We start from the raw sequence: 27,941 nt of genomic DNA on the forward strand, positions 1-27,941 counted from the left end.
TGGGGTCTCTGGCTCTGTGGGACAGGGTGGTGTCTCCTGGGTCTCAGGTCCTGTGGGGCAGGGTCTCTAGGGTAGCTCCTGGAGTCTCTGGCTCTGTGGAACAGAGCGGTGTCTCCTGAGGTCTCTGACTCTGTGGGGCGGGGTCTCTGGGGCAGGGGCTGGCTCCTGCGGTCTCTGGCCCTGTTGGTGGGGTCTCTGGGGCCGGAGGGTCTCTGGGATGCATGTGCCTGAGCTGCCCCATCTCTCCAGCAGGCTCGGGGGCAGAATGGGGTCCCTGGTCGGAGTGCTCCGTGCCCTGCGGGGGCGGCTATCAGAACCGCACACGGGGCAGCACCGTCCTGCACCGGATTGAGTTCACCACCTGCAACCTCCAGCCCTGCGCCGGTGAGACACTGTCTGTCCGGGGGCTCCGTGGGCATGGGGCTGCAGCCTGAGCTAAGGAGGGCTGTCCAGCCCCGGGCCCGCGTCCTCTGGGGCCGTGCTGACCTCCCCGCTCCCTCCCTGACGGCTGTGCGCAGAGTTGCAGCCAGAGCGCCCGGGGGCCATAGGGCCGGACAGACTGGGTCAGCCCAGTGCCCCAGGGGCCGGAGGGAGGTGTGAGAACCCCTGACAGCGGATGGGGAGGCCTGTGATAGCTGGAGATTGGCTGCAGCCCTGAAGCAGCAAGTTTCATTTCCCTTCCCCAAAGCATTTATCATTGCTGGGTTTGCTCTCCATAGACATGGCCAGGCCCTCCCGAATCTGGCTGAGCTTTCGGCCTCGGGGCTCTCCTGCGGCAGTGAGTTCCACAGGCTAATCATGTGTTGCAGAAATAAGCATTTCCTCTGATCAGTTCTGAATTTAATGTAATGGGACGTCCCCGGTTCCTGCACTAGGAGTCGGGGGAACAGATGCCCCAGGCAGCGCTCCCGAGCTGAGCTGCTATTTTATATGCAGTGCTAGGGCAGCCGTGTGGGTCCCAGGCTCTGAGAGAGACAAGGTGGGGCAGGGAATAGCTTTTACTGGGCCAGCTTCTGCTGGTGAGAGAGAAGCGTTCGAGCCCCACACAGCTGGGTGCACCCAGAGCTGCGTGGGGCTGGAAAACTCTCCCCGACAGGAGCTGGTGCAATAAGAGATTCTACCTCCCCCACCTTTTCGCTCCTCCTTGTGTAGATTTTTCTCACGGCCCCTCTGCTCCATCCCCTCCCTAGTCGCTCCAGTCTCCCCTCGTGGAGTTTTTCCAGGCCCATGTTGTTCTCATCGCCTTGCGCTGGGCCCTGCGAGCTGGGCCTGGTCTCTGCAGTGGATGTCCGGGGCGGCCCAGGGGCAGACGAGGCCGGGATTAGAACAGTCTCGGTTATTCCCCATCCCCGTCCTTTGCCACCTGACATCACATGAGCTTCGTGAATGGCAGTTGTGCCCTGAGCAGAGGTCCCACTGCCACCCGCAGAGCAGGTCCGTGTCCTGGGCTGCTCTGGTTAACGGGACCCTGGCCAGCGTGCAGCTCCCTGCGGGAATTGACAGAGGAGTCCATTGGCCGTCAGGGGTTGGAGTCTCGCTGGGCCTGCCTCACCTGCAAACGTTGCTCTGCCCCAGCTCATGCCTGGGAGCTAGGCCGGAGCCTGAGTGACCCCTTGCTCCTGCTCCCTGCCTGGGCTCTTGGCCAGCGTTCGGTCGGGTGGTGGGTAAAAACTCTGCCCTACGAATGGTTTGGGGAAGGTCTCTGGCCTGGGTTTGTCACTGACCCGCAGACTCTGGGCTGCGCCCCAGCCTTGGAACTTCGGGAGGAGCCCCACAGTGCACCCGACCCCCTGGGCATCCCTTTCTGCTCCAGGGCTGGCCATGCAGCCCTCCTGCTTTCCCCCGCGAGCTCTGCCAGTGAGTCCCACAGAGCTGGGCTCTGGGGGAGTCTCATTCGCTCCACACGCCCAGCCAGGACCTGCAGCGACCCTCACCCAGCGCGGGCCCAGCTGCCGGGTTTGTCAGTTGCCTGGCACAGCCTGGGGGACCTGGAGCTACCCTGAGGGGTCAGTTAGAGCAGAGCCCGTCTGGCCAGCCCAGAGCCCAGCCCAGCTGCTGTGACCCCGTGGCCAGCCTCTGTCCCTCACCGACTCCTTCTGTGCTCGGCTCCTGTGAGAGAGCTCCAAGCTCCTTCCCGCAGCCAGCTCCTTATCCCCGCACCTCGCAGCCCTTGGCTCTGGAGCTGGGTCTTCCCTGCTCAGTGACCCGCCTGCCCTGAGAGCCAACGCCATCCTTTCCCCCTCGCCAGGTGCATTGTAGGGGAAACTGAGGCACACATGGGCTTAATATAAAATATTACAGAAAATTCCCGCTTCATTACCGTGCTCTTTCCAGGTCCGACTAGATGCTCATAACAGCCCCTTCTGGCCACAGAGTTTATGACCCAATGCAGCACAGGATGACAGGCTGGAAGTGGGAAGTGGGGGCTCTGGTTAGTTCTGGGGTGGGAAACCTCCCACAGGGACCAGCTGCTGCAGGGCTGGGGGACTTCGGGGGGGGTCCCAAGGAAACCAGCTGATGGGGGGAACCAGGAGCCTGGCTGATAGAAGGAGTCAGGGGGGCACCAAGGAACCAGCTGCTTGCAGGGAGGTCAGTAGGGGGCACTCTCCCCTCAGGCAGTGCTGACCCCGGTGCCAGGGGCCGGTGGGCTCCCCTGTCCTCTCTGTGCTGCTCTACCCGTGCGTCCCGCTGTCTCCCTGTCCCCAGGCGAGGTGCCCGGCATCTGCCCGGAGGGGAAGCTGTGGCAGGAATGCACTGACGCACCAGCCTCCTGTGCGGAGCTGGGCACGGACCCCCCTGCTGACAGGCCCTGCCACGCTGGCTGTTACTGCCCCCCCAGCACCGTCCTTCTGGTGAGTGAGCAAGAGCCCCCTGCACTCCAGCACTGTCTCCCTAGGCCCAGCACAGAGCTGGGGGGGCCTGGGCAGGCCGTGGACTCCTCCTCCCTGCCCCCGTCCCAGCTCCGGCAGGAGCTTGCTCTCCTCCCCTGGGCCCTGGGGCTGGAGGAGTTCCGTACCTGATGATTATTGGGGGGCCCAGCTCCCTTCTTGGCCCCCTGTGCCCCCCCCGCCTGGAAGGGACCTCGAGAGGTCACCACAGCCAGCGCCGTGCGCTGGGGCGGGACCGAGTAACCCTAGCCCAGGCCTGACGGGTTTGTCCTGCCTCTTAAACACCTGCAGTGACGGGGATCCCAGCTCCTCCCTTGGGGCCTGGGCCAGAGCTGAGCTCCCCGAGAGCGAGAACATCCCTTTGCTGCATTAACCCATTGCTGCTTGTCCTGCCTCACCCGGAGTGAGATTAACCCTGTTCACGCCTGTGTCACGCTGGTGACGCTATTCAGGGGTGAGCGCCCAGCCCCTCTCCAGCAGCGCGGCCGCCCAAGCCAGTTAGGCCCCGTCTGGGAGCTGTGGAGTTTAATTTTCCTTCCCTAAGTGCAGTACTTTGCACTTGTCTTGCTTGAATTTCGGTTTGTTGATCTCAGACCAATTCTCCAATTTGTCGAGATCACTTGGAATTCTGACCCTGTCGTCCGGAGCGCCTGCGACCCCTCCCAGCCGGGCGTCATCCGGCCATTGTGTTAGCATCTCTCCTCTCCCTTCTGCAAGCCACTGACGAGAATATTGACTGGTACCGGTCCCAGGACTGACCCTGAGCCCTGGCTAACTGCTCTCAGTGCCATCTTTCACCTAGCTGAGCTCGCTCTGTGCTGTGCGTCTGCTTCCAGAATAACCTGTGCGTGGCGGCGGCGGAGTGCCCCTGCGCCGAGGGCGGAGTGCTCTACGCCCCGGGAGACGTGGTGCCCAAGGGCTGTGAGAACTGGTCAGTGTCCTTCTCCAAGGCGCCCCCTCCCCGGCCTGCTTCCTCGGGGCTTTGGCTCTAACCACTTGCTCTCTCCCCTGCCCAGCTCCTGTCAGGCCGGCCGGATCTCCAACTGCTCCCGGGTGGCCTGCAGGGACGGTGAGAGCTGGCGCTAGGGCTGGGGAGCACAGTGCTGGCCGCTGCCCTGGCCCCTGGCCAGGAGAACCAGGCAAAGAGCGGGAACGGGACCTGCCCCGTGAGGTCCCATCCCAGCATCCAGCCCTGAGTGACACCAGCACACCCTTTGCCCCGTTCCTCCAGGAGCCCCCCTGAGCCCCTGGCCTGCCCTGACAGTCCCGGTGACGGGGGTGGGGTAGCACATTGCATGTTGGCGTCTCACCCAGAGCCCCCAGCCCCTCCATGTCACGGGGCGGTGGGTGGCTGGAGCCCATAACAGAGTGAGACACCGAGGGGCAGGCCCCATTCCCAGCTCTGCTCCCAAGGCCGCCGCGCTGGGGGCTGCCTGACCCAGGCTTCAGGCCAGGGCTTTGTCCCACGGGGGCGCGATGGGGGGCTGCCAGTCTCCGGGTCCTGTTGGCTTGGCACAATCTAGAGGTGTGGGGCAGCGCAGCCTCTGACAGTTGCCCCGTTTCCTCCCGGGCAGTGAGCGGCGGCTGGTCGGACTGGACGCCCTGGAGCCAGTGTTCAGTCTCCTGCGGGCTGGGGCTCCAGAACCGGTACCGGTTCTGCACGGCCCCCCCTCCGTCGGGGACCGGACTGCCCTGCCTGGGGCCGGAGCGCGAGGAGCAGCCCTGCCACGTCCAGCCCTGCTCCAGTGAGTGTGCACCCCTGCCCCGAGAGAGCGCCCCCCGCCCAGCTCCAGTGAGTGTGCACACCCGCCCCGGGAGAGCGCCCCCCGCCCAGCTCCAGTGAGTGTGCACACCCGTCCTGAGAGAGCGCCCCCCGCCCAGCTCCAGTGAGTGTGCACACCCGTCCTGAGAGAGCGCCCCCCGCCCAGCTCCAGTGAGTGTGCACCCCCGCCCCGAGAGAGCGCCCCCCGCCCAGCTCCAGTGAGTGTGCACCCCTGTCCCGGGAGAGCGCCCCCCGCCCCGCTCCAGTGAGTGTGCACCCCCGCCCCGAGAGAGCCCCCCCCGCCCCGCTCCAGTGAGTGTGCACCCCTGCCCCGAGAGAGCGCCCCCCGCCCAGCTCCAGTGAGTGTGCACCCCTGCCCCGAGAGAGCGCCCCCCGCCCAGCTCCAGTGAGTGTGCACCCCTGTCCTGAGAGAGCGCCCCCCGCCCCGCTCCAGTGAGTGTGCACCCCTGTCCTGGGAGAGCACCCCCCGCCCAGCTCCAGTGAGTGTGCACCCCTGTCCCGGGAGAGCGCCCCCCGCCCCACTCCAGTGAGTGTGCACCCCTGTCCCGGGAGAGCGCCCCCCGCCCAGCTCCAGTGAGTGTGCACCCCTGTCCCGGGAGAGCGCCCCCCCGCCCCACTCCAGTGAGTGTGCACCCCTGTCCCGGGAGAGCGCCCCCCGCCCAGCTCCAGTGAGTGTGCACCCCTGCCCTGGGAGAGCGCCCCCCGTCCAGCTCCAGTGAGTGTGCACCCCTGTCCCGAGAGAGCGCCCCCCGCCCCACTCCAGTGAGTGTGCACACCCGTCCCGAGAGAGCGCCCCCCACCCAGCTCCAGTGAGTGTGCACCCCCGCCCCGAGAGAGCCCCCCCCACCCAGCTCCAGTGAGTGTGCACCCCCGCCCCGAGAGAGCGCCCCCTGCCCCGCTCCAGTGAGTGTGCACCCCTGTCCTGGGAGAGCGCCCCCACCCCTCTCCAGTGAGCGTGCACCCCCGTCCCGAGAGAGCGCCCTGCCCCGCTCCAGTGAGTGTGCACACCCGTCCCGAGAGAGCGCCCCCTGCCCCGCTCCAGTGAGTGTGCACCCCCGTCCCGGGAGAGCGCCCCCTGCCCCGCTCCAGTGAGTGTGCACACCCATCCCGGGAGAGCGCCCCCCGCCCAGCTCCAGTGAGTGTGCACCCCTGTCCCGGGAGAGCGCCCCCTGCCCCGCTCCAGTGAGTGTGCACACCCATCCCGGGAGAGCGCCCCCCGCCCAGCTCCAGTGAGTGTGCACCCCCGTCCCGGGAGAGCGCCCCCTGCCCCGCTCCAGTGAGTGTGCACACCCATCCCGGGAGAGCGCCCCCCGCCCAGCTCCAGTGAGTGTGCACCCCTGTCCCGGGAGAGCGCCCCCTGCCCCGCTCCAGTGAGTGTGCACCCCTGTCCCGGGAGAGCGCCCCCCGCCCCACTCCAGTGAGTGTGCACCCCTGTCCCGGGAGAGCGCCCCCCGTCCAGCTCCAGTGAGTGTGCACCCCCGCCCCGAGAGAGCGCCCCCTGCCCCGCTCCAGTGAGTGTGCACACCCATCCCGGGAGAGCGCCCCCCGCCCAGCTCCAGTGAGTGTGCACCCCCGTCCCGGGAGAGCGCCCCCTGCCCCGCTCCAGTGAGTGTGCACACCCATCCCGGGAGAGCGCCCCCCGCCCAGCTCCAGTGAGTGTGCACCCCTGTCCCGGGAGAGCGCCCCCTGCCCCGCTCCAGTGAGTGTGCACCCCTGTCCCGGGAGAGCGCCCCCCGCCCCACTCCAGTGAGTGTGCACCCCTGTCCCGGGAGAGCGCCCCCCGTCCAGCTCCAGTGAGTGTGCACCCCCGCCCCGAGAGAGCGCCCCCTGCCCCGCTCCAGTGAGTGTGCCCCTGCCCGCCCTGAGAGAGCGCCCCCTGCCCCACTCTAGTCAGTGTACCCCCACCCGCCCTGGGAGACCAACCCCCGCCCCACCCCAGCAACTGTGCCCCTGCCCACCCCGGGAGAGCGCCCACCCACCCCGCTCCAGTGAGTGTGCCCCCGCCCGCCCCAGGAGACCAACCCCCGCCCCGCTCCAGCAAGTGTGCCCCATCCACCCCGGGAGAGCGCCCCACCCCAGTGACTGTGCCCCTGCCCACCCCGGGAGACCTCCCCCCCGCCCTGCTCCAGCGACTGTGCCCCTGCCCACCCCGGGAGAGCGTCCCACCCACCCCGCTCCAGTGAGTGTGCCCCCACCCGCCCCAGGATACTGCCTCCCGCCCTGCTTCAGCTGACCCCGTGGGGGCATCCCAGTTCCAGCAGCGACCCCAGGGGCTCTGTGCTGCTCGCCATGTCTTACCTGCTGCTGCCAGCCTGGGAGGAGGGGCAGGGAATGGCCCGGGGAGGGGTGGGGGGGCTGCAAGTGGCCTGCAGGTCCCCAGCAGCCTCCTGGGATGGGGGTGTGATCCGGTGACGCGTGCCCAGTGCTGGGTGGACACAGGCCGGGTGAGGAGTGAGGCTTTCCCCAGGCACCTGGTGCTGGCTCTGGCGCCCGCAGGCCAGGGGAGGGCAGGGGGCCTGACACCCACGGCTCTGCCCCAGGGAGCGGCGGCTGGGGCGCGTGGAGCCCCTGGACCGAGTGCACCAAGAGCTGCGGGGAGGGGCTGCGGAGCCGGGCCCGAGCCTGCGACAGCCCAACCCCGTTGGGCCACGGCGACTACTGCGAGGGCCCCCCGGCCCAGGTGGAGACCTGCCACCTGGAGCAGTGCCCAGGTACGAGGGGGGTGTTCCTAGAGCAGGCAGCCCCACTGGAGCATGCCATGGGGGAGGGCAGCTATCCTTGTGGGGGAAACCCCTGGCCCCCTCCCATGGCTAAGCGGGGCACTGGGCTGTAGGGAGCGGGCTCGGCAGGGGGTGCTGGGCTGCAGGGAGCGGGGTGGGGAGAGCTGGGCTGCGGGGAGCGGGCTCGGCAGGGGGTGCTGGGCTGCAGGGAGCGGGGTGGGGAGAGCTGGGCTGCGGAGAGCGGGCTCGGCAGGGGGGTGCTGGGCTGCGGGGAGCGGGGTGGGGAGAGCTGGGCTGCGGGGAGCGGGCTCGGCAGGGGGTGCTGGGCTGCGGGGAGCGGGGTGGGGAGAGCTGGGCTGCGGGGAGCGGGCTCGGCAGGGGGTGCTGGGCTGCGGGGAGCGGGGTGGGGAGAGCTGGGCTGCGGGGAGCGGGCTCGGCTGGGGGTGCTGGGCTGCGGGGAGCGGGGTGGGGAGAGCTGGGCTGCGGGGAGCGGGCTCGGCGGGGGGTGCTGGGCTGCAGGGAGCGGGGTGGGGAGAGCTGGGCTGCGGGGAGCGGGCTCGGCGGGGGGTGCTGGGCTGCGGGGAGCGGGGTGGGGAGAGCTGGGCTGCGGGGAGCGGGCTCGGCGGGGGGGTGCTGGGCTGCGGGGAGCGGGGTGGGGAGAGCTGGGCTGCAGGGAGCGGGCTCGGCGGGGGTGCTGGGCTGCAGGGAGCGGGGTGGGGAGAGCTGGGCTGTGGGGAGCGGGCTCGGCGGGGAGTGCTGGGCTGCGGGGAGAGCTGGGCTGCGGGGAGCGGGCTCGGCAGGGGGTGCTGGGCTGCGGGGAGCGGGGTGGGGAGAGCTGGGCTGCGGGGAGCAGGCTCGGCAGGGGGTGCTGGGCTGCGGGGAGCGGGGTGGGGAGAGCTGGGCTGTGGGGAGCGGGCTCGGCGGGGGGTGCTGGGCTGCGGGGAGCGGGATGCGGCTGGTGACCCCCGGAGCGTCATGCCACATCCTCAGCCCCGGCCTCTCCCCATCTCCCCAGCTCTGGACTGTGCAGCTGTGCAGGGCTCCATGTACAGCCACTGTGGCCCCTCATGCCCCCGCTCCTGCGATGACATCTCGGTAAGGGAGTGGATGCCCCTGGGCCCTGGGAGTAAGGGGGCTGCCCCACGCCGGCCCTGGATTCCTGGGCTGGGCTCCTGTCCCGTAGGGCAGGGAGAGCTCCTGCTGCTCCCCTGCTCCAGGCCTGGCTCCTCTCCCCTGCCAGGCCAGGCTGCTCCCCTTTGCCAGGGCACAGGGCACTGTGCTTTCTCCATTCCCCCTGCTCTCCCCACAGGTGCTGCCCCACGGCAGGCGAGGCTGAGAGGTGCACTGGGCAGTGATGGGAATGTTGCCACCTGCTGGGAATCCAGCCTGTGTGTGTCCTTGTCCCCCTCCCTGCCCGGCAATGACCACGGGACTCCATAGCTCCCCCCTCCGCCATGCCGGGGTCTCCTCCCCACCCCGTGACGCTCCCTCTGCCCCCAGCACTGCATGTGGAGGTGCGAACCCGGCTGCTACTGCACCAGCGGCAGGGTGCTGAACGCCAATGGCTCGGCCTGTGTGGAGAGGCAGGACTGCACCTGCCTGGACCTGCTCACCCAGGAGAGGTACCTGCCGGGGGAGACCGTGGCCCACCAGGACGGCTGCAACAACTGGTGAGCGAGACTGCACATGGGGGGGCAGCTGCTGTCAAGAGCCACCCGCTGGTCCGTGGCACCACGCCCTGCCATGCCCAGTGCATGGGTCGGGGCAGGGGGTGCAGAGGGGTGCGGGTCCTTGGGGGGCAGTGAAACCAGGAACATGGGGAGGCTGTGGGGCAGGAGATGCGGAGGGAGGTATGCCCAGTGGGCCAGAGCTGCGATAGGGCTGCAGTGCCACACCCCAGAGATGGCTGCATTGTGGCTGTGGGCGAGCACTGCTGCTCTGTGAGGCTCCCGGGGCGAGGATACCGAGGTGCTGTCCCAGCCCCCCATGCTGCTGGGGGAAGGGGGCTGTCTCCCAGTGGAGGTGGGCATGCTGGAGACACTGAGGGTCCGTTCTGGGTCCCCCCAACTCCGTCCCAGCCCGTCTCACTGCCGCTCCGCTCCCTCCCCAGCACCTGCACCGGGGGGATGCTGCTCTGTACCAGCCTGCCCTGCCCTGGTGAGTACCCAGCTGGCCACTGGCAGCCCTGGTGTGGGGCGGGGACTGAGGGTCGCTGGGGGATGCAGAGGGGCACATGAGGTACTGGTGCCCCCAGGGGTGTGATGGGAAGTGCAGAGGGGCCTGTGGGTGGGATGGAGGAGGGGTACCCTGGGGGATACAATGGGAGTGGGGTGAATGGGGGGCCCTGGGATGGGGAGGGGGGAGGAGAGGGTCTTAGGCCGCACACTGATTGGGTGGCAGGTTTGGAGGGGACGTGGCCTCTCCTGTGGCTCTCTTCCCTTTGTTCACCTCCCTGAGGGTGCAGGGGAGAAGGGGGGGGTGGCGAGAGGAGTAAGGCAGGGGCCAGCCAGGGGAGAAGCAGGGCAGGGAGATGGGGGTGGTGAGAGGAGAAGGTGGGGGGCGGCTAGCTGAGAGGGGGGTGGGGAGCAGAGAGGAGAAGATGGGGGTGGGTAGAAGGGGGCCTAGGCTGCTGCAGGAGACCCCCTGAGCGCCCCCTGCTCTGCACCCCTCTTCCCAGTGGCTGGAGGCTGGTGTGACTGGTCCCCATGGACCCCCTGCTCCCGGACCTGTGGCAGCGAGGCGGTGACGCGGTACCGTGCCTGCGCCTGCCCCACGCCTCAGCACGGGGGGGGCCGAGTGTGCCGGAGCACAGGAGCGTCACGGAGACACCAGCACTCAGCTCCAGCACAAGGAGTGCCCCTCGGCTGCCTTCTGCCCCGGTACGGCCCTGAGCCCGGACAGCATCCCTTCCCCCCCCGCCCCCGCTGGGTACGGCCCCGAGCCTGGCCGGTGTCCCCTCCCCCTGCCTGGTACGGCCCCAGAGCCTGCTCTGCCCCCACAGGTACCACCCCAGTGCCAGTTGCCACTGCCATGGTATGGGCCCTACCCTGAGCTGACACCATTGTGATGGGTTGGATCCCAGAAACCCCCTTGGGGCTGCCAACTGATGTGCCAAGACTACTGCCCCTGCTTTCCTGCCCTGCCAGCTCGGGACTTCAGTGCCCTGCCTGGTTTGAGCCAGACCCACTAGCCTGCTGCAAACCCAGACCCGGATCTGACCCACATCCCCTAACAGCTGCAGGCTTGACTGAAAGCAGCTCACAGGAGTGTTCCTGTCTCTAACACGCAGATGCCCAACTCCCAGTGGGGTTCAAACCCCAAATAAATCTGTTTTACCCTGTTTAAAGCTTATACAGGGTAAACTCATCAATCGTTCGCCCTCTATAACACCCACGAAAGCTCATGCTCCAATACATCTGTTAGTCTGTAAGGTGCCACAGGACTTTTTGCTGCTTTTACAGATCCAGACTAATACGGCTACCCCTCTGATACTGATAGAGAGAGATGCACAGCTGTTTGCCCCCCCCCCCAGGTATTAACGCATACTCCAGGTTAATTAATAAGTAAAAAGTGATTGCATTAAATACAGAAAGTGGGATTTAAGTGGTTCCAAGTAGTAACTGCCAGAACAAAGTGAATTACCAAGCAAAATAAAATAGAACACGCAAGTCTCTCTCTAAGAAAACTGAATCCAAATAACACCTCACCAGTTCCAGTGAGCTTCCTTTTACAGACCAGTCTCCTGCTAGTCTGGGTCCAGCAATCGCTCCCACCCCTGCAGTCACTGCCCTTTGTTCCACTTTCTTTCAGGTATCCTGGGGGGTGGAGCCAGCTGAAGAGAAAATGGAGGGGGCTCCCAGGGGTTTAAATAGACTTTCTCCTGTGGGTGGAGACCCCCTCCTCTCTCCTATGCAAGTCCAGCGCCAAGATGGAGTTCTGGAGTCACCTGGGCAAGTCACATGTCCATGCATGACTCAGTTTTTGCAGGCAGCAGCCGTTGCCCACATAGTATCTTGAATGTTTCCAGGTAGACTTATGTGGCTTGGGGCCTTCCAACATCCATTGTTTGTTAAATGCTTCTTGACTGGGCACTTAATTTTAAAATTCCTTTCTAAAGAAGCTGCCCAAATGCCTTACTACAGTTATTTAAAATCAAACCAGTACCAAGCCAGTATTCAGATCTTGGAATACACCAGTGACACGTGCCTACAGATAGGAGGAAGAGATTCGGTAGAGCAGAACCTTTGCAGAGAGATGTCACATGGCACACGTAGCACAGAACATATGCCAGTTATGTCACATAGACATTCGTAAGCATATTCCATAAAGCCTTATGGGGGGCACCATCACAGCCATGTCCCCTGCCCAGTTATGGCCCCGACCCCGAGACATCCTCCATCTCTCTGGCATGCCAGCCCTGGGGCAGGATCCCTGTTAGTCTGGCCTGTAGCCCTGCCCACCCGGGGGTTTATGGCAGACCCAGGGCTCCAAGCCCCAGGTCCAGACAGCCGAGGCTCAGGGAGCTGGGCTCACCTCTCTGGGGGTGGTTTGCAGTGGACGGTGGCTGGAGTTCCTGGGGGCCATGGTCGGCCTGCGCCACCTGCGCCGGGGAGTCGACACGGAGCCGGGAGTGCAGCAGCCCCCCCGCCCGCTTCGGGGGCGTGCCCTGCCCCGGAGAGGCCTGGCAGAGCCGCGCCTGCCATGATGGAGACACTGTTTGTGAAGGTGAGAGACCGGCCCAGGCACCGACCCTCCGTCAGCGACCAGCCATCTGGCCTGGGCCCCAGCTCTGCCCGTGCCCCCAGAGCCTGCCCTGGTCCCATCGCCACAAGGGGGCACCGCGCTGGGGCACAAAGCCGTGCAGAGCTGCGCCCAGCCCCAGGCAGCGTTCTGCCGTGGGAAATGGGGCCGAGACCCTCTTGGAGCCATCGCTGGGCCTGGCATGGCCGCCTGGGCCCTATGTGATCAGTTGCCCCTCACCAACTCTTGCTCCCATCCCGCCACACCCCCTCAGAGCCCCCCAGCCTCTGCCCCTTCCCTCGGTCACCCAGCCTGGCCTGGCTCCGCACCTTGGCCCCCTGCACCCTGGCCCGGTCCCCTCGCTGTCAGGTGCATAGCCCACATGGCAGCACCTCCAGGGCCTGGCCACGGTGGAGTGGAAGCGGTGGCCAGGGCAGGGGCCAGGCCCAGGGGCTGACCGGGCAGCAGGCCCCATGGGGCAGAGGCAGACTAGGTGGAGCTGGATGGGTCACTGCCCTTGTGGCCCAAGCCCCAGCAGTGTTCACTCTGCCGCGATGCCACCCACGCCCTGGGCAGCCCTGCCAGCCCCATCCTCACCCCTGCCTGGGCAGGGCTGATGGTGTCACGGGCTCACAGGTCGTGCCCACTCTTGGCCCCATGTGATCCGTGGGGGGGTGCCCCTTTAGTGCGACAGCCCTTCTCGGGGGCCACTTTCTCTCAGGGTCAGTCCCCTCGCTCTGGGCCCCCAGGGCTCCCACCCCGAGAGGGAATCACGCCACCCTGATCTCTAGACCAGAGCGAGCGTAAAACAGGTTTATTGAGCGTCTGAACCCAGCACAGGAAACTCTCCGGGCCTCAGGCCTGGCCTCCCTCAGCCCAGCACAGCCTCCAGGGGGGCTCTGCCTGCTCCCCCTCTCCAGTCCCGAGACCCCCGCCCCCCCTTCCTAGCTGGGCCTCTGTTATCACCTCCTCCAAGTCCCATCTCTGTCCATTGTCTTCTCCCCAGGTAAACAGGGTGGCCTGGGTCTCCTCCCCTCTTCTGTCCTCTGGCCCCTCTGGCTGGAACCAGCTGGTCAGGTCACCAGGGTCCCGCAGCCCATTGTCCTCCCACTAGCAGAACCGGCTGCGGCTCCTGAGCGGGGTCGTCAGGTCACCGGGTCACCAGTTGCTGGGTGTCTGTCCCGCAGGCCATCGGCCGGGGTCCCAAGTTCCCTCTCCAGTCCTCTGCCGTCCCTCTCCCCTCCCCTCGTTAAACCAGTAACAGCCGGGGACACTGAGTCCCAGCCGCGCTGCCTGCAAACCACTGGAAAAGCCAAGAAAAACCCAAGGCCCCGTGCAGCTTGTCACACGTGGCCAGAGCGCCCTGTGTGGCTGCGTGATTTCCTTGCCACTCCCTGCACATCCCGGGCGTGTGGCCCACACCGTGTGCCGGGCTGTGGGAGGGGTGACCCCAGCTCTCTCCCTGCAGGCTGCGGCGGGGGGCAGGTGGCCTTCACCTGTGGCAAGCCCTGCCCCCGCTCCTGCGAGGACCTGCAGGCGGACATGGCGTGCCTGGACAGCCCCCAGTGCCAGCCCTCGTGCGGCTGCCCCGCTGGCCGGCTGCTCCAGGACGGGGCGTGTGTGAGCCTGGCGCAGTGTCGCTGCAAGTACCCCAGCGGCTCCCTGGGGCTGGAGGGGGCGGTGCACCCAGGTAAACCCCCACCTCCGGGCGGGGAGGGCGCAAGGGGCTGGGCCGGGGATACAGGGGGGGGGGGCTGGGAGGGAGAGATACAGGGAGGATGCGGGGGGCTGTGGATACAGGGACGGCACAGGGGGTTGGGTCAGGGATACAGGGCGGGTGCGGGGGGCTGTGGATACAGGGAGGGGGAGGGGGGCTGGGAGGGAGAGATACAGGGAGGATGCGGGGGGCTGTGGATACAGGGACGGCACAGGGGGTTGGGTCAGGGACACAGGGCGGGTGCGGGGGGCTGTGGATACAGGGAGGGCACGGGGGGCTGGGAGGGAGAGATACAGGGAAGATGCAGGGGGCTGTGGATACAGGGACGGCACAGGGGGTTGGGTCAGGGATACAGGGCGGGTGCGGGGGGCTGTGGATACAGGGAGGGCACGGGGGGCTGGGAGGGAGAGATACAGGGAGGATGCGGGGGGCTGGGGATACAGGGTGGGCACAGGGGGTTGGGTCAGGGACACAGGGAGGGGGAGTGCGCGGGGGGCTGGCCGAGGAATACAGGGAGGGCCCAGGGGGCTAGTGGGTGGGCTGCGTCTGTGGCTTTCCGGGAGGGTGACGCCCTGGCCCGTCTCTCCGCAGAGGCTCCGGAGCAGCAGCCCCTCTCGGCTTGGGCTGGTCCCGTGCCCTGGGAGTACGCACAGCCTGGGCAGACCGTGTACGGGCCCTGCCAGAACTGGTGAGTGCTGGGCTCCGCGGGCACTCGGGGCCCCCTTCCCTAGGCAGCCTGGGGGCCGGAACGGGGCTGGCGGTGCCCACATCCGTCCTGGGTAGCAGAGTCCAAACCCCCATCCCCTGGGGGCTGCGGGTGGCTCTGGGGACTGGGAGACCCCGGGCCTTGGGGCAGTCTTGGGCAGCTGCCCCCTGGCAAAGCCCCTCACTGCGACCCACCCTCCCTGCAGGGCCCCGCCTGGCATCTGGCCAGAGGTGCTGAGTGAGCCGAGGAGACGGACCCTTCCCCAGGCCTCGCAGAGCTGCAGCCTCTGCCCAGGGCGGCTGGGCAGGGCCTTGGCTCTGGGGCAGTCCCCGGGGGAGGGGAGGCCTGGGTGGGTCATCAGGGTGGGGCTCTGGGGCAGTGCCTGGATTTTCTCCCCCAGCCGGGGCACCAGGCATGCGGGGCTCTCGTCTCTGGCTGCCCAGGGCGGCTGGGCAGGGGCTTGGGCTCTGGGGCAGTCCCCGGGGGAGGGGAGGCCTGGGTGGGTCATCAGGGTTGGGCTCTGGGGCAGTGCCTGGATTTTCTCCCCCAGCCTGGGCACCAGGCATGCGGGGCTCTCGTCTCTGGCTGCCCAGGGCTGGGGCAGGGGCTTGGATGCAGGTGCAGTTGGGGGCTGCGTGACCACGGTAACGCGCTTTCCCCTCCCCGCAGCACCTGCGAGGATGGGCATCTGCAGTGCCGCACCGACCCTGCGTGCCGGCTGGACGGCGGCTGGGGGGCCTGGGGGCCATGGTCGCCCTGCCCCCAGCGCTGCCAGGAGGGCACCCAGTTCCGTTTCCGAGAGTGCGATAACCCGGCCCCCCAACACGGAGGCAGGGGCTGCATCGGGGACAGCCAGCAGCAGCGAGCCTGCCACCAGGGCGAGCTGCCCTGCCAAGGTGAGAGTCGGGGGGTGGGGCACAGCGGGGGGCGCTGTGGGGGGCGCACTGGGGGTGCTGACCCCCAGGCTCCAGCACGTTTGGGGGGGTGTTACAGGGCACATCCCAGCTGCTCCCAGGCCCTTTCCCAGCGCAACGGGGTCACGGTGGCACCTACAGACCCTGACCAAGCCGGCTGTGCCGGGGCCTGCCCCTGTCTGGGATGTCAGAGCCCTGCCCCAGCAGCAGAGGCCTGGCGCGGGGGCGCCGGGAGGGCCGGGGCGGATGAGTACTGGCGGGGGACAGACGATGCTGGCAGCGAGTGGCCCATTGTACCCAGTATCTGTGCCCTGCCCCCCGCAGAGGAGGCGCCATGGAGCGACTGGTCCCCGTGGGCCCCGTGCAGCGTGTCCTGTGGCGGGGGAGAGCAGATCCGCACGCGCCAGTGTCGCCAGCCGGCCTGCCAGGGGCTGGCCGTGCAGAGCAAGACCTGCCACACCCAGGTCTGCCTCGGTGAGTGACCCCGGGGAGTAACTGCCCCCCCATCAGGGAGCAGCTGCCTCCGCCCCGCCCTCGGGGAGTAACCGCCCCCCCTCGGGGAGTAGCCACCCCCCCCAGGGAATAACTACCCCATCCCCTCTTCCCCCCGGGGAGTAACCACCCCCGCTCGAGGAGTAGCTTCCTCCGCCCCCACCGGAGAGTAACTGCCCCCCCTCGGGGAGTAGCTGCCTCCGCCCCCCCCGGGGAGTAACTGTCTCCATCCCCCCTCAGGGAATAACTACTCTATCCCCTCTTCCCCCCAGGGAGTAACCGCCTCCAATCCCCCCCCTTGGAGATTAACTACCCGCTATTGTGAGTGCCCCCCACTGCCCTCCCTCCCTGATTGGCCCCCCCTCAGGGAGTACCCCCCACTGCCCTGTCTCAGGGAGTAGCCCCCAAAGACAGGCGCTCCTCACGTCTGTTGAAAGCGCAGGGTGGGGTGGCAGGTGGGAGGAGGGCCGGGGCTGCTCTGCGGCAGGGGCAGGGGGACAGGACAGCCCCCTGCAGCTCTGGGGCACCCTGGGCCCCGCACTCACTCCCAGGCCCCGAGCTGGGGCCCGTGGGGCAGCCTGCAGGGAGCTCAGGCCTGTCTGTCGCCCTCCCCCCAGAGGTGGGCTGCCCGGCGGGACGCCTGTACCGGGAGTGCCTACAGGAGGAGGGCTGCCCCTACAGCTGTGCCCACCTCACCCGCCAGATGGACTGCTTCTCCGACGGCTGCGAGGAGGGCTGCCACTGCCCGGCGGGCACCTACCAGCACCACGGAGCCTGCCTCCAGGTCAGGCACCCGCGGGCCCTTTCCTCGCTCTGCAGCGGGGCAGAGAGCAGCATGGCATGGGCAGCCCTGCCCACCTTCCAGCCCATGGTGGCACTTGAGCTAAGCCAGGCCCCAGTGCGCTGTGGGTGGGTGGGGATACGTGAGCTAAGCCCTGCCCCAGTGCGTTGTGTTTGTAGGGGGGGATACGTGAGCTAAGCCCTGCCCCAGTGCGTTGTGTGTGTAGGGGGGATACGTGAGCTAAGCCCTGCCCCAGTGCGTTGTGTTTGTAGGGGGGGATACGTGAGCTAAGCCCCGCCCCAGTGCATTGTGGGGGGGATAAGTGAGCTAAGCCCTGCCCCAGTGCGTTGTGTGTGTAGGGGGGATACGTGAGCTAAGCCCTGCCCCAGTGCGTTGTGTGTGTAGGGGGGGATACGTGAGCTAAGCCCTTCCCCAGTGCGTCGTGGGGGGGGATACGTGAGCTAAGCCCTGCCCCAGTGCGTTGTGTGTGTAGGGGGGATACGTGAGCTAAGCCCTTCCCCAGTGCGCTGTGGGCAGGGGGATATGTGAGCTAAGTCCCACCCCAGTGCATTGTGGGTGGGGGGGATATGTGAGCTAAGCCCTGCCCCAGTGCACTGTGGGTGGGGGGATATGTGAGCTAAGCCCTGCCCCAGTGCACTGTGGGTGGGGGGATACGCGAAGTAAGCCCCGCCCCAGTGCATTGTGGGTGGGGGATACGTGAAGTAAGCCCCGCCCCAGTGTGTTGTGGGTGGGGGGATACGTGAGCTAAGCCCTGCCCCAGTGCACTGTGGGTGGGTGGGGATACGTGAGCTAAGCCCTGCCCCAGTGCACTGTGGGTGGGGGGGATACGTGAGCTAAGCCCTGCCCCAGTGCACTGTGGGTGGGGGGTATACGTGGGCTAAGCCCCGCCCCAGTGCGCTGTGGGTGGGCGGATATGTGAGCTAAGCCCCGCCCCAGTGCGCTGTGGGCAGGGGGATACGTGAGCTAAGCCCCACCCCAGTGCATTGTGGGTGGGGGGATATGTGAAGTAAGCCCCGCCCCATTGTGTTGCGGGCGGGGGGATACGTGAGCTAAGCCCCACCCCAGTGCATTGTGTGTGGGGGGATACGTGAGCTAAGCCCCGCCCCAGTGCATTGTGGGTGGGTGGGATATATGAGCTGAGCCCCGCCCCAGTGTGCTGTGGGTGGGGGGATATGTGAGCTAAGCCCCGCCCCACTGCATTGTGGGTGGGGGATACGCGAAGTAAGCCCCGCCCCAGTGTGTTGTGGGCGGGGGGATACGTGAGCTAAGCCCCGCCCCAGTGCATTGTGGGTGGGGGGGATATGTGAGCTAAGCCCTGCCCCAGTGCATTGTGTGTGTGGGGGGGATACGTGGGCTAAGCCCTGCCCCAGTGCGCTGTGGGTGGGCGGATATGTGAGCTAAGCCCCGCCCCAGTGCATTGTGGGTGGGGGGATATGCGAAGTAAGCCCCGCCCCAGTGTGTTGTGCGCGGGGGGATACGTGAGCTAAGCCCTGCCCCAGTGCACTGTGGGTGGGGGGGATAGGTGAGCTAAGCCCTGCCCCAGTGCGCTGTGGGTGGGGGAGATACGTGAGCTAAGCCCCACCCCAGTGCATTGGGGGGGGGATACGTGAGCTAAGCCCCGCCTCAGTGCATTGTGGGGGGGGGATATGTGAGCTAAGCCCCGCCCCAGTGCATTATGTGTGTAGGGGGGATACGTGAGCTAAGCCCTGCCCCAGTGCATTGTGGGTGGGTGGGGATACGTGAGCTAAGCCCCTCCCCAGTGCGCTGTGGGCAATGGGATACGTGAGCTAAGCCCCACCCCAGTGCATTGTGGGTGGGTGGGATACATGAGCTGAGCCCCGCCTCAGTGTGCTGTGGGTGGGGGGATATGTGAGCTAAGCCCCGCCCCAGTGCATTGTGGGTGGGGGGATACGCGAAGTAAGCCCCGCCCCAGTGTGTTGTGCGCGGGGGGATACATGAGCTAAGCCCCGCCCCAGTGCATTGTGGGTGGGGGGGATATGTGAGCTAAGCCCTGCCCCAGTGCGCTGTGGGTGGGGGGGATACGTGAGCTAAGCCCCACCCCAGTGCATTGTGGGGGGGATACGTGAGCTAAGCCCCGCCCCAGTGCATTGGGGGGGGATACGTGAGCTGAGCCCCGCCCCAGTGCATTGGGGGGGGATACGTGAGCTAAGCCCCACCCCAGTGCGCTGTGGGTGGGGGGATACGTGAGCTAAGCCCCACTCCAGTGCATTGTGGGGGGGATACGTGAGTTAAGCCCTGCCCCAGTGCATTGGGGGGGATATGTGAGCTAAGCCCTGCCCCAGTGCGCTGTGGGTGGGGGGGATACGTGAGCTAAGCTCCACTCCAGTGCATTGTGGGGGGGATACGTGAGTTAAGCCCCGCCCCAGTGCATTAGGGGGGGATACGTGAGCTAAGCCCCACCCCACTGCGCTGTGGGTGGGGGGATACGTGAGCTAAGCCCTGCCCCAGTGCGCTGTGGGTGGGGGGGATACGTGAGCTAAGCCCCACCCCAGTGCATTGTGGGGGGGATACGTGAGTTAAGCCCTGCCCCAGTGCGTTGGGGGGGGATACGTGAGCTAAGCCCCACCCCAGTGCGCTGTGGCTGAGGGGATACGTGATCTAAGCCCCGCCCCAGTGCATTGTGGGGGGGATACGTGAGCTACGCCCCACCCCAGTGCGCTGTGGGTGGGGGGATACGTGAGCTAAGCCCTGCCCCAGTGCGCTGTGGGTGGGGGGATACGTGAGCTAAGCCCCACCCCAGTGCATTGTGGGGGGGATATGTGAGCTAAGACCCGCCCCAGTGCGTTGGGGGGGGATACGTGAGCTAAGCCCCACCTCAGTGCGCTGTGGGTGGGGGGATACGTGAGTTAAGCCCCGCCCCAGTGCGTTGGGGGGGGATACGTGAGCTAAGCCCCACCTCAGTGCGCTGTGGGTGGGGGGATACGTGAGTTAAGCCCCACCTCAGTGCGCTGTGGGTGGGGGGATACGTGAGCTAAGCCCCGCCCCAGTGCATTATGGGGGGGATACGTGAGCTAAGCCCCGCCCCAGTGCATTATGGGGGGGATACGTGAGCTAAGCCCTGCCCCAGTGCATTGTGGGCTGTGTTCGTGGGTGCTCCCTGGCTGCGAGCTGTGCTGGCCACGTGCAGCCGGGCTCCCTGGGGGCAGGAACAGGGCAGGCTGCCGGGGCGGAGTTGGCAGCACCCCAATGGCCCTTGGAGCCCGGAGCCCTGCAGCATGGGGATGGCGCGCTGGGGTGGCTGCGGCTGCTCTCAGGTGCCCGTCCATCAGCATGAGCCCACGCCAGGGCAGAGGCCCAGTGCCTGCGTTTTCTGTGCTGGAGGGACCCCTGCCCCACAAGCACCACCGTGGATTTTGCCTCCTGTGCAGGAGTGCCCCTGCCTGGTCACCGAGGAGACCCTGCAGGAGCTCCAGAACCATTCGGCAAACGCCAGCACCCTCCCGGCTGTCCTCACCGCCCAGGGCCGCTGGGTCTCTCTGGGCCAGGAGGTGCAGCCGCGTGACACCATTCGCTCTGCCTGCAGCACCTGGTGAGTCCGCCTGCGCCGCGGCCCCACCCCGGCTGTGGCTCTGCAGGGGGGCTGGACCGGGCCGGACCCCCAGCGCTGGCTTGAGAGCCAGGCAGAGCAAGGAAACCCTGCTCCGTGGGGGGCTGAGCCGAATCCCCCATGCCTCCCCCAGGGCTGCAGTGGGGAACAGGGCCAGTGGCTGCCTACAGCCCATGGCTGGGACATGCCCCATGGCTGGCAGACAGACTGCGGCTGGCAGCACAACGGAGCCACCTACACCCAGGGCCCATTACAAAGTGCTGAGCGGCCAGTGAGAGCGGGAACAGGCCCCGGGAGGGCGACCAGCTGAGCTCTCTGGGTGCATCCCTCTCCCAAGGGCCTGACTGCATCCCGGCTTGGCGGCTGCGTGGGACCTGCAAGCCCCACTGCAGAATGTGGGGCCACGTGGGGCCTGTGCTGCTGGAACCTGGCTGGCTTAGAAGGGAATCTGCAGCGTGGCTATGCTGGGGCTACCAGCCTGACCCCATCCAATCGGCGATGGTTCTGGGGCCGTGGGCAGTTCTGGGGTGTGAGCGCTGTGTGTAGGGCGGCCCTAGAGAGTGGGCTGGGCCAGAGCTCGGCACAGCCCCCCTGCCACCTTTCCAGACTTGAGCTGTCCTGGGAACATCTGCTGCTCTGCCCGGGCCATGCCCTGAACCGCCCCTTCCTGGGCTGAGGGTCCTTGGTGTGCTGCAAAAAAGAGAAACTGGAGATTCACCCATCTAGAACTGGAAGGGACCCTGGAAGGTCACTGAGTCCAGCCCCCTGCCTTCTCCAGCAGGACCAAGTACTGATTTTTGCCCCAGACCCCTAAGTGGTCCCCTCAAGGATTAAACCCCTGGGTTTAGCAGGCCAATGCTCAAACCCCTGAGCTATCCCTCCCCGCCCAGGTCTCTGTTAGACCCTCCTCCTCCTGGGAGCTGCCCTCTCCTGATTGCCCGGCCCCTGCCCGTGCCAGGGCCGTTCTGACCTCTCCTGGCTGTTCCCTTCCAGCACCTGCCACAACGGCCAGCTGAACTGCTCCTTCACCCGGTGCCCCCTGGACGGCGGCTTCGCTCCCTGGAGCCTGTGGACACCCTGCTCCGTGAGCTGCGGGGGGCTGGGGCACATGACCAGGGCACGGGGCTGCACCAACCCCCCTCCTGCCAACGGAGGGAAGGACTGCGTGGGCCCTCGGACTGACATCAAGTACTGCCAAACACCGGACTGCCCAGGTGAGAGGGCACCCAGGGGCTCTACGGACCCGCTTTCCCCTGTGCCCCTGGATTCCCCGCAGGGGTGGGCGAGACAGGCAGGGCTGGCCGTGTCCAGCTGCCCCACCATGCCACGGGCAGTTAGCTCGCTCCACGGGTTCCCTGGGGGGTAGCGCCAGCCCAGCAGTCCCCGCACTGCTGCCGGCTCCGGATGGACCAGCTCCAGCTGGCACTGGCCTGTGAATGCTGGGCACTGCCTGGAGGGGGCCCGACGTGGGAACATTAGACCCCCCCACCTGGTGAACAAGCAGCTCTCAGGCCGGGGGAGGGACTGTCCGCTCCGCTGCCATGCGCGGCGCTTGGCAGGTGTGGCCAGAGAGCACAGCAGGCACCACACGGCCTGTGGCTTTTCGCTGGGGCCAAGTGCCGGAGAACCGGCCGAGCTGCTGCGGCTCTGCTAGAACGAGCCAGGCATGGAGAGCCGGACGTAGTACCAGGTGCCGGAGAACCTACCCCAGGCCCTGCCTGGCTGGGCCCAGGGTCACTCCCTCCACCGGGCAGAACCCATGCTGTTTCCAGGGGGCAGCCTCGGACTCAGCCCCAGCCGATGGCTGTCCTTAGCCAGGAACATCTCCCCATCGACTTCACCTGCTGCTCTGCCCAGGCCCTCGGCTCGCAGACATCGCCCCCCGTGGGGATCTCATGTCCGTGAGCCGGGCCCTCGCCACCCCGCTCCGGCTGCGCTGGCTAGCAGAGGGGCTGGTGCTGCTGGCAGAGCTCCGGCAGGCTGGCAGGCATGCGAGGAAGCTGGCAGCCGCAGAGTCGTAACTCTCCCTTTCTCCTGCCCTCCCCAGTGACAGCTGGTCCCACGAAGGAGCCTGTCCCCAGCGTGCCAGGTGAGGGGAGGGGAGGGGCGGGGGCTCCCAGGGGCCGTGCTGGGGCAGGCGGGCAGGGTTGTTACAAACACGGGGTCAGAGCTGGAGCCTTGTCTGCGGGCCCCTCTTCCCCAGGAAGGGGAGAGTGCCCAGGCTCCACTGCCTGGGGAGGCTGCCCCCATCCGCTGACCCTGCAGGGGGGTGGAAGGGGCATGAGCCACCTGGCACCCCTCGCCCACACCCTGTGGCTAATGGATGGTCCCCATGCTGCGCTCCGAGCAAAGCTGCTGGGCTGAGCTCCAGCTCCAGCTGTGGGAGGGTGGTGGGGTTAAAGCAGGGGCGGGAGGTGGAAATCCAGGACTCCTGGGTTCTACCCCAGCTGAGGGCAGTGGTCTCTAGTGGTTAGAGCAGTGGCAAGGAACTCCTGGGTTCTACCCCAGACCTCCCATTGGCTCTCTGTGACCTTGGTAAGTCCCTTCCCCTCTGGGCCTCAGTTTCTCCCATAACAGGGCTGGGTTCCTGCTTCCCCTCCGAGGTGGGGTCTGGAAGCGGTCTGAGGTCAGGAGCCATGAGTTAACCCCGGCTGCCCCCTTCCCCTGCGCTCCAGGCTCCGAGGAGGGTTTCAGCCTATGGTCCCCCTGGAGTTCCTGCTCCAGAACCTGCTCTGATCCCGAGTTCCCAGCCACAAAAACCCGGACCCGGCTCTGTGAGGGAGGCGCCAACTGCACCGGGGAGTCGTTCCAGGAGCGGGCATGTAACCTGCCCCAGTGCACAGGTGAGGCGTCCGGAGGGGGCATGTAACCTGCCCCAGTGCACAGGTGAGGCCTCCGGAGGGGGCTTGGAGCCTGCCCCAGTGCACAGGTGAGGTGTCCGGAGGGGGCACGGAGCCTGCCCCATGCACAGGTGAGGTGTCCGGAGGGGGCTTGGAGCCTGCCCCAGTGCACAGGTGAGGCCTCCGGAGGGGGCATGGAGCCTGCCCCATGCACAGGTGAGGTGTCCGGAGGGGGCACGGAGCCTGCCCCGTGCACAAGTGAGGCCTCCGGAGGGGGCATGGAGCCTGCCCCGTACACAGGTGAGGCGTCCGGAGGGGGCATGTAACCTGCCCCAGTGCACAGGTGAGGCCTCCGGAGTGGGCATGTAACCTGCCCCAGTGCACAGGTGAGGCCTCCGGAGGGGGCATGGAGCCTGCCCCGGTGCACAGGTGAGGTGTCCGGAGGGGGCATGTAACCTGCCCCGTGCACAGGTGAGGCATCCGGAGGGGGCTTGGAGCCTGCCCCGTGCACAGGTGAGGCCTCCGGAGGGGGCTTGGAGCCTGCCCCGGTGCACAGGTGAGGCCTCCGGAGGGGGCTTGGAGCCTGCCCCGTGCACAGGTGAGGTGTCCGGAGGGGGCATGGAGCCTGCCCCGGTGCACAGGTGAGGTGTCCAGAGGGGGCTTGGAGCCTGCCCCGTGCACAGGTGAGGCCTCCGGAGGGGGCTTGGAGCCTGCCCCGTGCACAGGTGAGGCCTCCGGAGGGGGCTTGGAGCCTGCCCCGTGCACAGGTGAGGCCTCCGGAGGGGGCTTGGAGCCTGCCCCGTGCACAGGTGAGGTGTCCGGAGGGGGCACGGAGCCTGCCCAGTGCACAGGTGAGGTGTCCGGAGGGGGCACAGAGCCTGCCCCAGTGCACAGGTGAGGTGTCCGGAGGGGGCTTGGAGCCTGTCCCGTGCACAGGTGAGGCGTCCGGAGGGGGCACGGAGCCTGCCCCAGTGCACAGGTGAGGCCTCCGGAGGGGGCTTGGAGCCTGCCCCATGCACAGGTGAGGTGTCCGGAGGGGGCTTGGAGCCTGCCCTGGTGCACAGGTGAGGCGTCTGGAGGGGGCACGAAGCCTGCCCCAGTGCACACTTGGCTCACCCCACCCCAGGGCCCCGCTTTCCCAGCCCAAGCTCCACCCCAGCTCACCCCATCCAACCCCCTCCAGCTCACCCCACCCCAGGACCCCGCTCTCCCAGCCGAGCTCCCCCCATCCCTGCTGCGGAGCGACACCCCGGTGGACTCAGCACATCTCCGCTCTGTGCCCCGCAGATGCGCCCCCGTGTCTGGGTGAGGAGTGCGCTGGCAGGAACTGCACCTGGACCCCGTGGGCGCCGTGGAGCGAGTGTTCCCGCAGCTGCGGCGTGGGCCAGCAGCGACGTCTGCGCACCTACCACCCCCCCGGGGAGCGGGGGCTCTGGTGCCAGGGCATCCTGACCGCAAACATCGAGCGGCGCTTCTGCAACCTGCAGGCCTGCAAAGGTAGGGCCGTGGGCACAGGGCACGCTGGCGTCACTGCCCCAGGCCGGCTGCCTCCCCCAGGGACACATTGGCTTCTCCGTGCCCCAGGTCGCGACCCTCGGCTGTACCTCGCCAGGAGATTGACCCCTCCCTCCCACTGGCTGGGACGCGCCCACAGCCCCATGCACGACGGGCACCCAGAGCACCCCCGCCTTGCTGGTGGTGCCACACGCACCCGCAGCCAGTGCCCAGCCCCAGGGGAGGGCTTGGCCCCAGGCTGCCTGGCGTGAGCTGGGATGCTTGGCTGGGCCTCGCGGTGGGGCCTGGGCAGAGCCCTGTGCCAGCAGCTGGAGGCCGGGCTGCATCCGGTGTTAACAGCTGTTCTCCCCTCCCCATCTCTCCCCCCACCGCGCCCGTCGGCGTCTCTGCGAGTCAGTGCCCGGAGCCTGGTCCACGTGGAGCCCGTGGTCGTGGTGCGACCGCACCTGCGGGGGGGGCCGCTCCGTGCGCACTCGCACCTGCACCAGCCCCCCGCCCAAGAACGGAGGGGCCCGCTGCCCAGGGGAGAAGTACCAGGGGCGCGTCTGCAACCCCCGGCCCTGCGGTAGGGAGCACGGGAGTGCAGGGGGCTCCTCCGCTGGGGGGCTGGGGGCTGGCTGGCTGGAGGCCATGGAGGGAGGGGCCCTGAGAGCTGGGAGGGAGGCTTCCCGTCCCTCCGGTGCCCATCATAGGCAGAGTGAGCAGGGAGCAGGGCCTCCTGGTGCTGAGCCACCGTGCCCAGGGAATGCTTGGCGCTGCCTGAAAGCAGCTGGGGGCATGGCCTGAGGGTATGTAGGGCCAGTGCTGGGTAGTGGGAAGCACCATACACCTGGCCTGGGCACTTAGGGGGCTCGCCCTGCCCTACCCCCTGCTGCCTCAGACTGCCAGCTGGCACCTGGCCTGGCACACTCATGGCAGCCCCAGAGCTGGGCTCTGCAGCCATGGTCCACTCCCGGAGAAGGGCAGGGGCAGGCGCTGGGCTCCCCACTGCAACCCTCAAAGGCAGGGGCACCAGAGGGCACTCGAGGGGGGAACCATCGGGGAAGGGACCCCAGAGCTCGGAGAGGACTATGGACCATTTGGCATTGTTAGGAGCAGAGACACAACCTGACTGGTATCCGCCCCCCCCCAGCCCTGCCACCCCGATCAGACCCGAGGTCCCTCTAGCCCAGCCCCTCCCCCACCCTGCCACCCTGATCAGACCCGGGGTCCCTCTAGCCCTGCCCCTCCCCCGCCGCCGCCCCGATCAGACCCGGGGTCTCTCTAGCCCAGCCTCTCCCCCGCCCTGCCACCCTGATCAGACCCGGGGCCCCTCTGGCCCAGCCTCTCCCCCGCCCTGCCACCCTGATCAGACCCGAGGTCCCTCTAGCCCAGCCCCTCCCCCGCCCTGCCACCCCAATCAGACCCGGGGCCCCTCTAGCCCTGCCCCTCCCCCACCCTGCCACCCCGATCAGACCCAGGGTCCCTCTGGCCCAGCCCCTCCCCCGCCCTGCCACACTGATCAGACCTGGGGCCCCTCTATCCCAGCCCCTCCCCTGCCCTGCCACCCCGATCAGACCTGGGGCCGCTCTAGCCCTGCCCCTCCCCCCAGCTCTCATTGCCCAGCCCTGCCTGGGTGAGGGGCTGCAGGGAGGGGTCACCTCCCAGCCCTGTAATAACCTGTCCCCATTGCGCCCCAGCGGAGGGATGCCCGCCTGCCATGGCCATGGTGGACTGCGCCAACAGATGCCCGCGCCATTGCTGGGACCTGCAGGAGGGCATCACGTGCCAGGACGGGGAGGCCTGCGAGCCTGGCTGCCGCTGCCCGGACGGTGGGTCCCCTGTGCGGGAGGCTGGGGTCAGAGGGCACACGGGGGGCTGGGGGATCGCTGCCTTGGCGTTATTCACCCCCTGGGACTCCTCCTTCGCAGGGCTCGCCGGGGTCCCCGAGGGCAGGCATAGCTGGGGGCCCTTTGCCAGGGAGCCATGGCTCCAGATGGGAGCTAAGGCTCGGATCCTCCGTGCCGAAAGCGGGGGTCACGGCCATTCTCCTTGTCCTGGGAGGCGTGCGAGGTCCATGGCACCCGGAGAAGTTCTGGTGGTGCCAGCAGAGCCCTCGCGCCGTCCCCAGGAGCAGGCTCTGGTGTGACCGGCTCCCCCCTCCCCGCACAGGGACCCTGGAGCAGGACGGCGCCTGTGTCTCCCCGCAGCACTGCGAGTGCACCGACGCCCAGGGGCACAGCTGGGTGCCAGGCAGCCTGCGCCACGACGGCTGCAACAACTGCACATGCTCCGAGGGGCGGCTGCTCTGCACCCACCGCACCTGCCCGCCCAGCCAGTGCGAGTGGAGCCAGTGGTCCCGCTGGTCCCCGTGCAGCGTCACCTGTGGGGACGGGCTGCAAACCCGGTTCAGGTGAGGGGACCCCCTGCTCGCGGGACACTTGAGACCCCAGGCTGCAGGGGGCTCCAGCCCCAGCCTGTTCCAGCAGGGGGCGCTGGGGGGAGAGGTCTGGGCGCTGGCTGGGGGAGGGGAGCCCAAGCAGGGGGCTCTGTAGGGGTGCGGCAGGGTGCTGGCTGGGGAGGCTCCCAGCGGGGGGGGTTGGGGGGAGGGGGTGGGGCTGCTGGCTGGGGGGCTCCCAGCGGGGGGGGGTTGGGGGGAGGGGTGGGGCTGCTGGCTGGGGGGGCTCCCAGCAGGGAAGGATGGGGGGAGGGGGTGGGGCTGCTGGCTGGGGGGGCTCCCAGCAGGGAAGGATGGGGGGAGGGGGTGGGGCTGCTGGCTCGGGTGAGGAGCTCCCAGCAGGAGGGGCTGGGGGGAGGGGGTGGGGCTGCTGGCTGGGGGGCGAGTTTCCAGCAGGGGGTGCTATGGGGTGGGGGTGTGGCTGCTGGCTATGGGGGGATCTCCCAGCAGGGGGTCCTATGGGGTGGGGGTGGGGCTGCTGGCTAGGGGGGCAGGAGGTGCTATGGTGCCGGGGGTGGGGCTGCTGGCTGGGGGGGTTCCCAGCAGGGAGGGGTGGGTGGAGGGGGTGAGGCTGCTGGTTGGGGGGGCTGCCAGCAGGGGGTGCTACGGGGTGGGGCTGTTGATTGGTGGGGAGATCCCAGCAGGGGGTGCTACAGGGCGGGGGTGGGGCTGCTGTCTGTGGAGGTCTCCCAGCAGGGGGTGCTACGGGGCAGGGGTGGGAGTGCTGTCTGGGGGGCATCTCCCAGCAAGGGTGCTACAGGGATGGGGTGGGGCTGCTGTCTGGGGAGGTCCCCCAGCAGGGGGTGCTACGGGGCGGGG

The 27,941-nt window shown here is 67.8% G+C and overlaps 1 protein-coding gene across 1 annotated transcript in view; it reads left to right on the forward strand.

Annotated features, from left to right (window-relative positions):
* Positions 1-27,077, forward strand: part of LOC115639909 (SCO-spondin-like) — a gene marked incomplete at both ends in the record, with an annotated part of 89,161 nt that extends 62,084 nt beyond the window's left edge. The window contains 25 exon segments of the mRNA XM_030542835.1: positions 253-384; positions 2,707-2,852; positions 3,725-3,819; positions 3,905-3,957; positions 4,463-4,633; positions 7,212-7,382; positions 8,407-8,486; positions 8,892-9,061; positions 9,502-9,548; positions 10,069-10,175; positions 10,177-10,270; positions 11,946-12,116; positions 13,600-13,821; positions 14,440-14,536; positions 15,224-15,450; positions 15,793-15,942; positions 16,578-16,744; positions 20,152-20,312; positions 21,324-21,544; positions 22,378-22,419; positions 23,006-23,173; positions 24,458-24,667; positions 25,083-25,250; positions 26,365-26,496; positions 26,837-27,077. Of these exon segments, the coding sequence (XP_030398695.1) occupies positions 253-384; positions 2,707-2,852; positions 3,725-3,819; positions 3,905-3,957; positions 4,463-4,633; positions 7,212-7,382; positions 8,407-8,486; positions 8,892-9,061; positions 9,502-9,548; positions 10,069-10,175; positions 10,177-10,270; positions 11,946-12,116; positions 13,600-13,821; positions 14,440-14,536; positions 15,224-15,450; positions 15,793-15,942; positions 16,578-16,744; positions 20,152-20,312; positions 21,324-21,544; positions 22,378-22,419; positions 23,006-23,173; positions 24,458-24,667; positions 25,083-25,250; positions 26,365-26,496; positions 26,837-27,077 (3,643 nt within the window).
* Between the last annotated feature and the right edge of the window lie 864 nt (positions 27,078-27,941).

Source organism: Gopherus evgoodei, unplaced genomic scaffold (assembly GCF_007399415.2).
Source record: "Gopherus evgoodei ecotype Sinaloan lineage unplaced genomic scaffold, rGopEvg1_v1.p scaffold_148_arrow_ctg1, whole genome shotgun sequence".
In the NCBI taxonomy this organism is placed as follows: domain Eukaryota; kingdom Metazoa; phylum Chordata; order Testudines; family Testudinidae; genus Gopherus; species Gopherus evgoodei.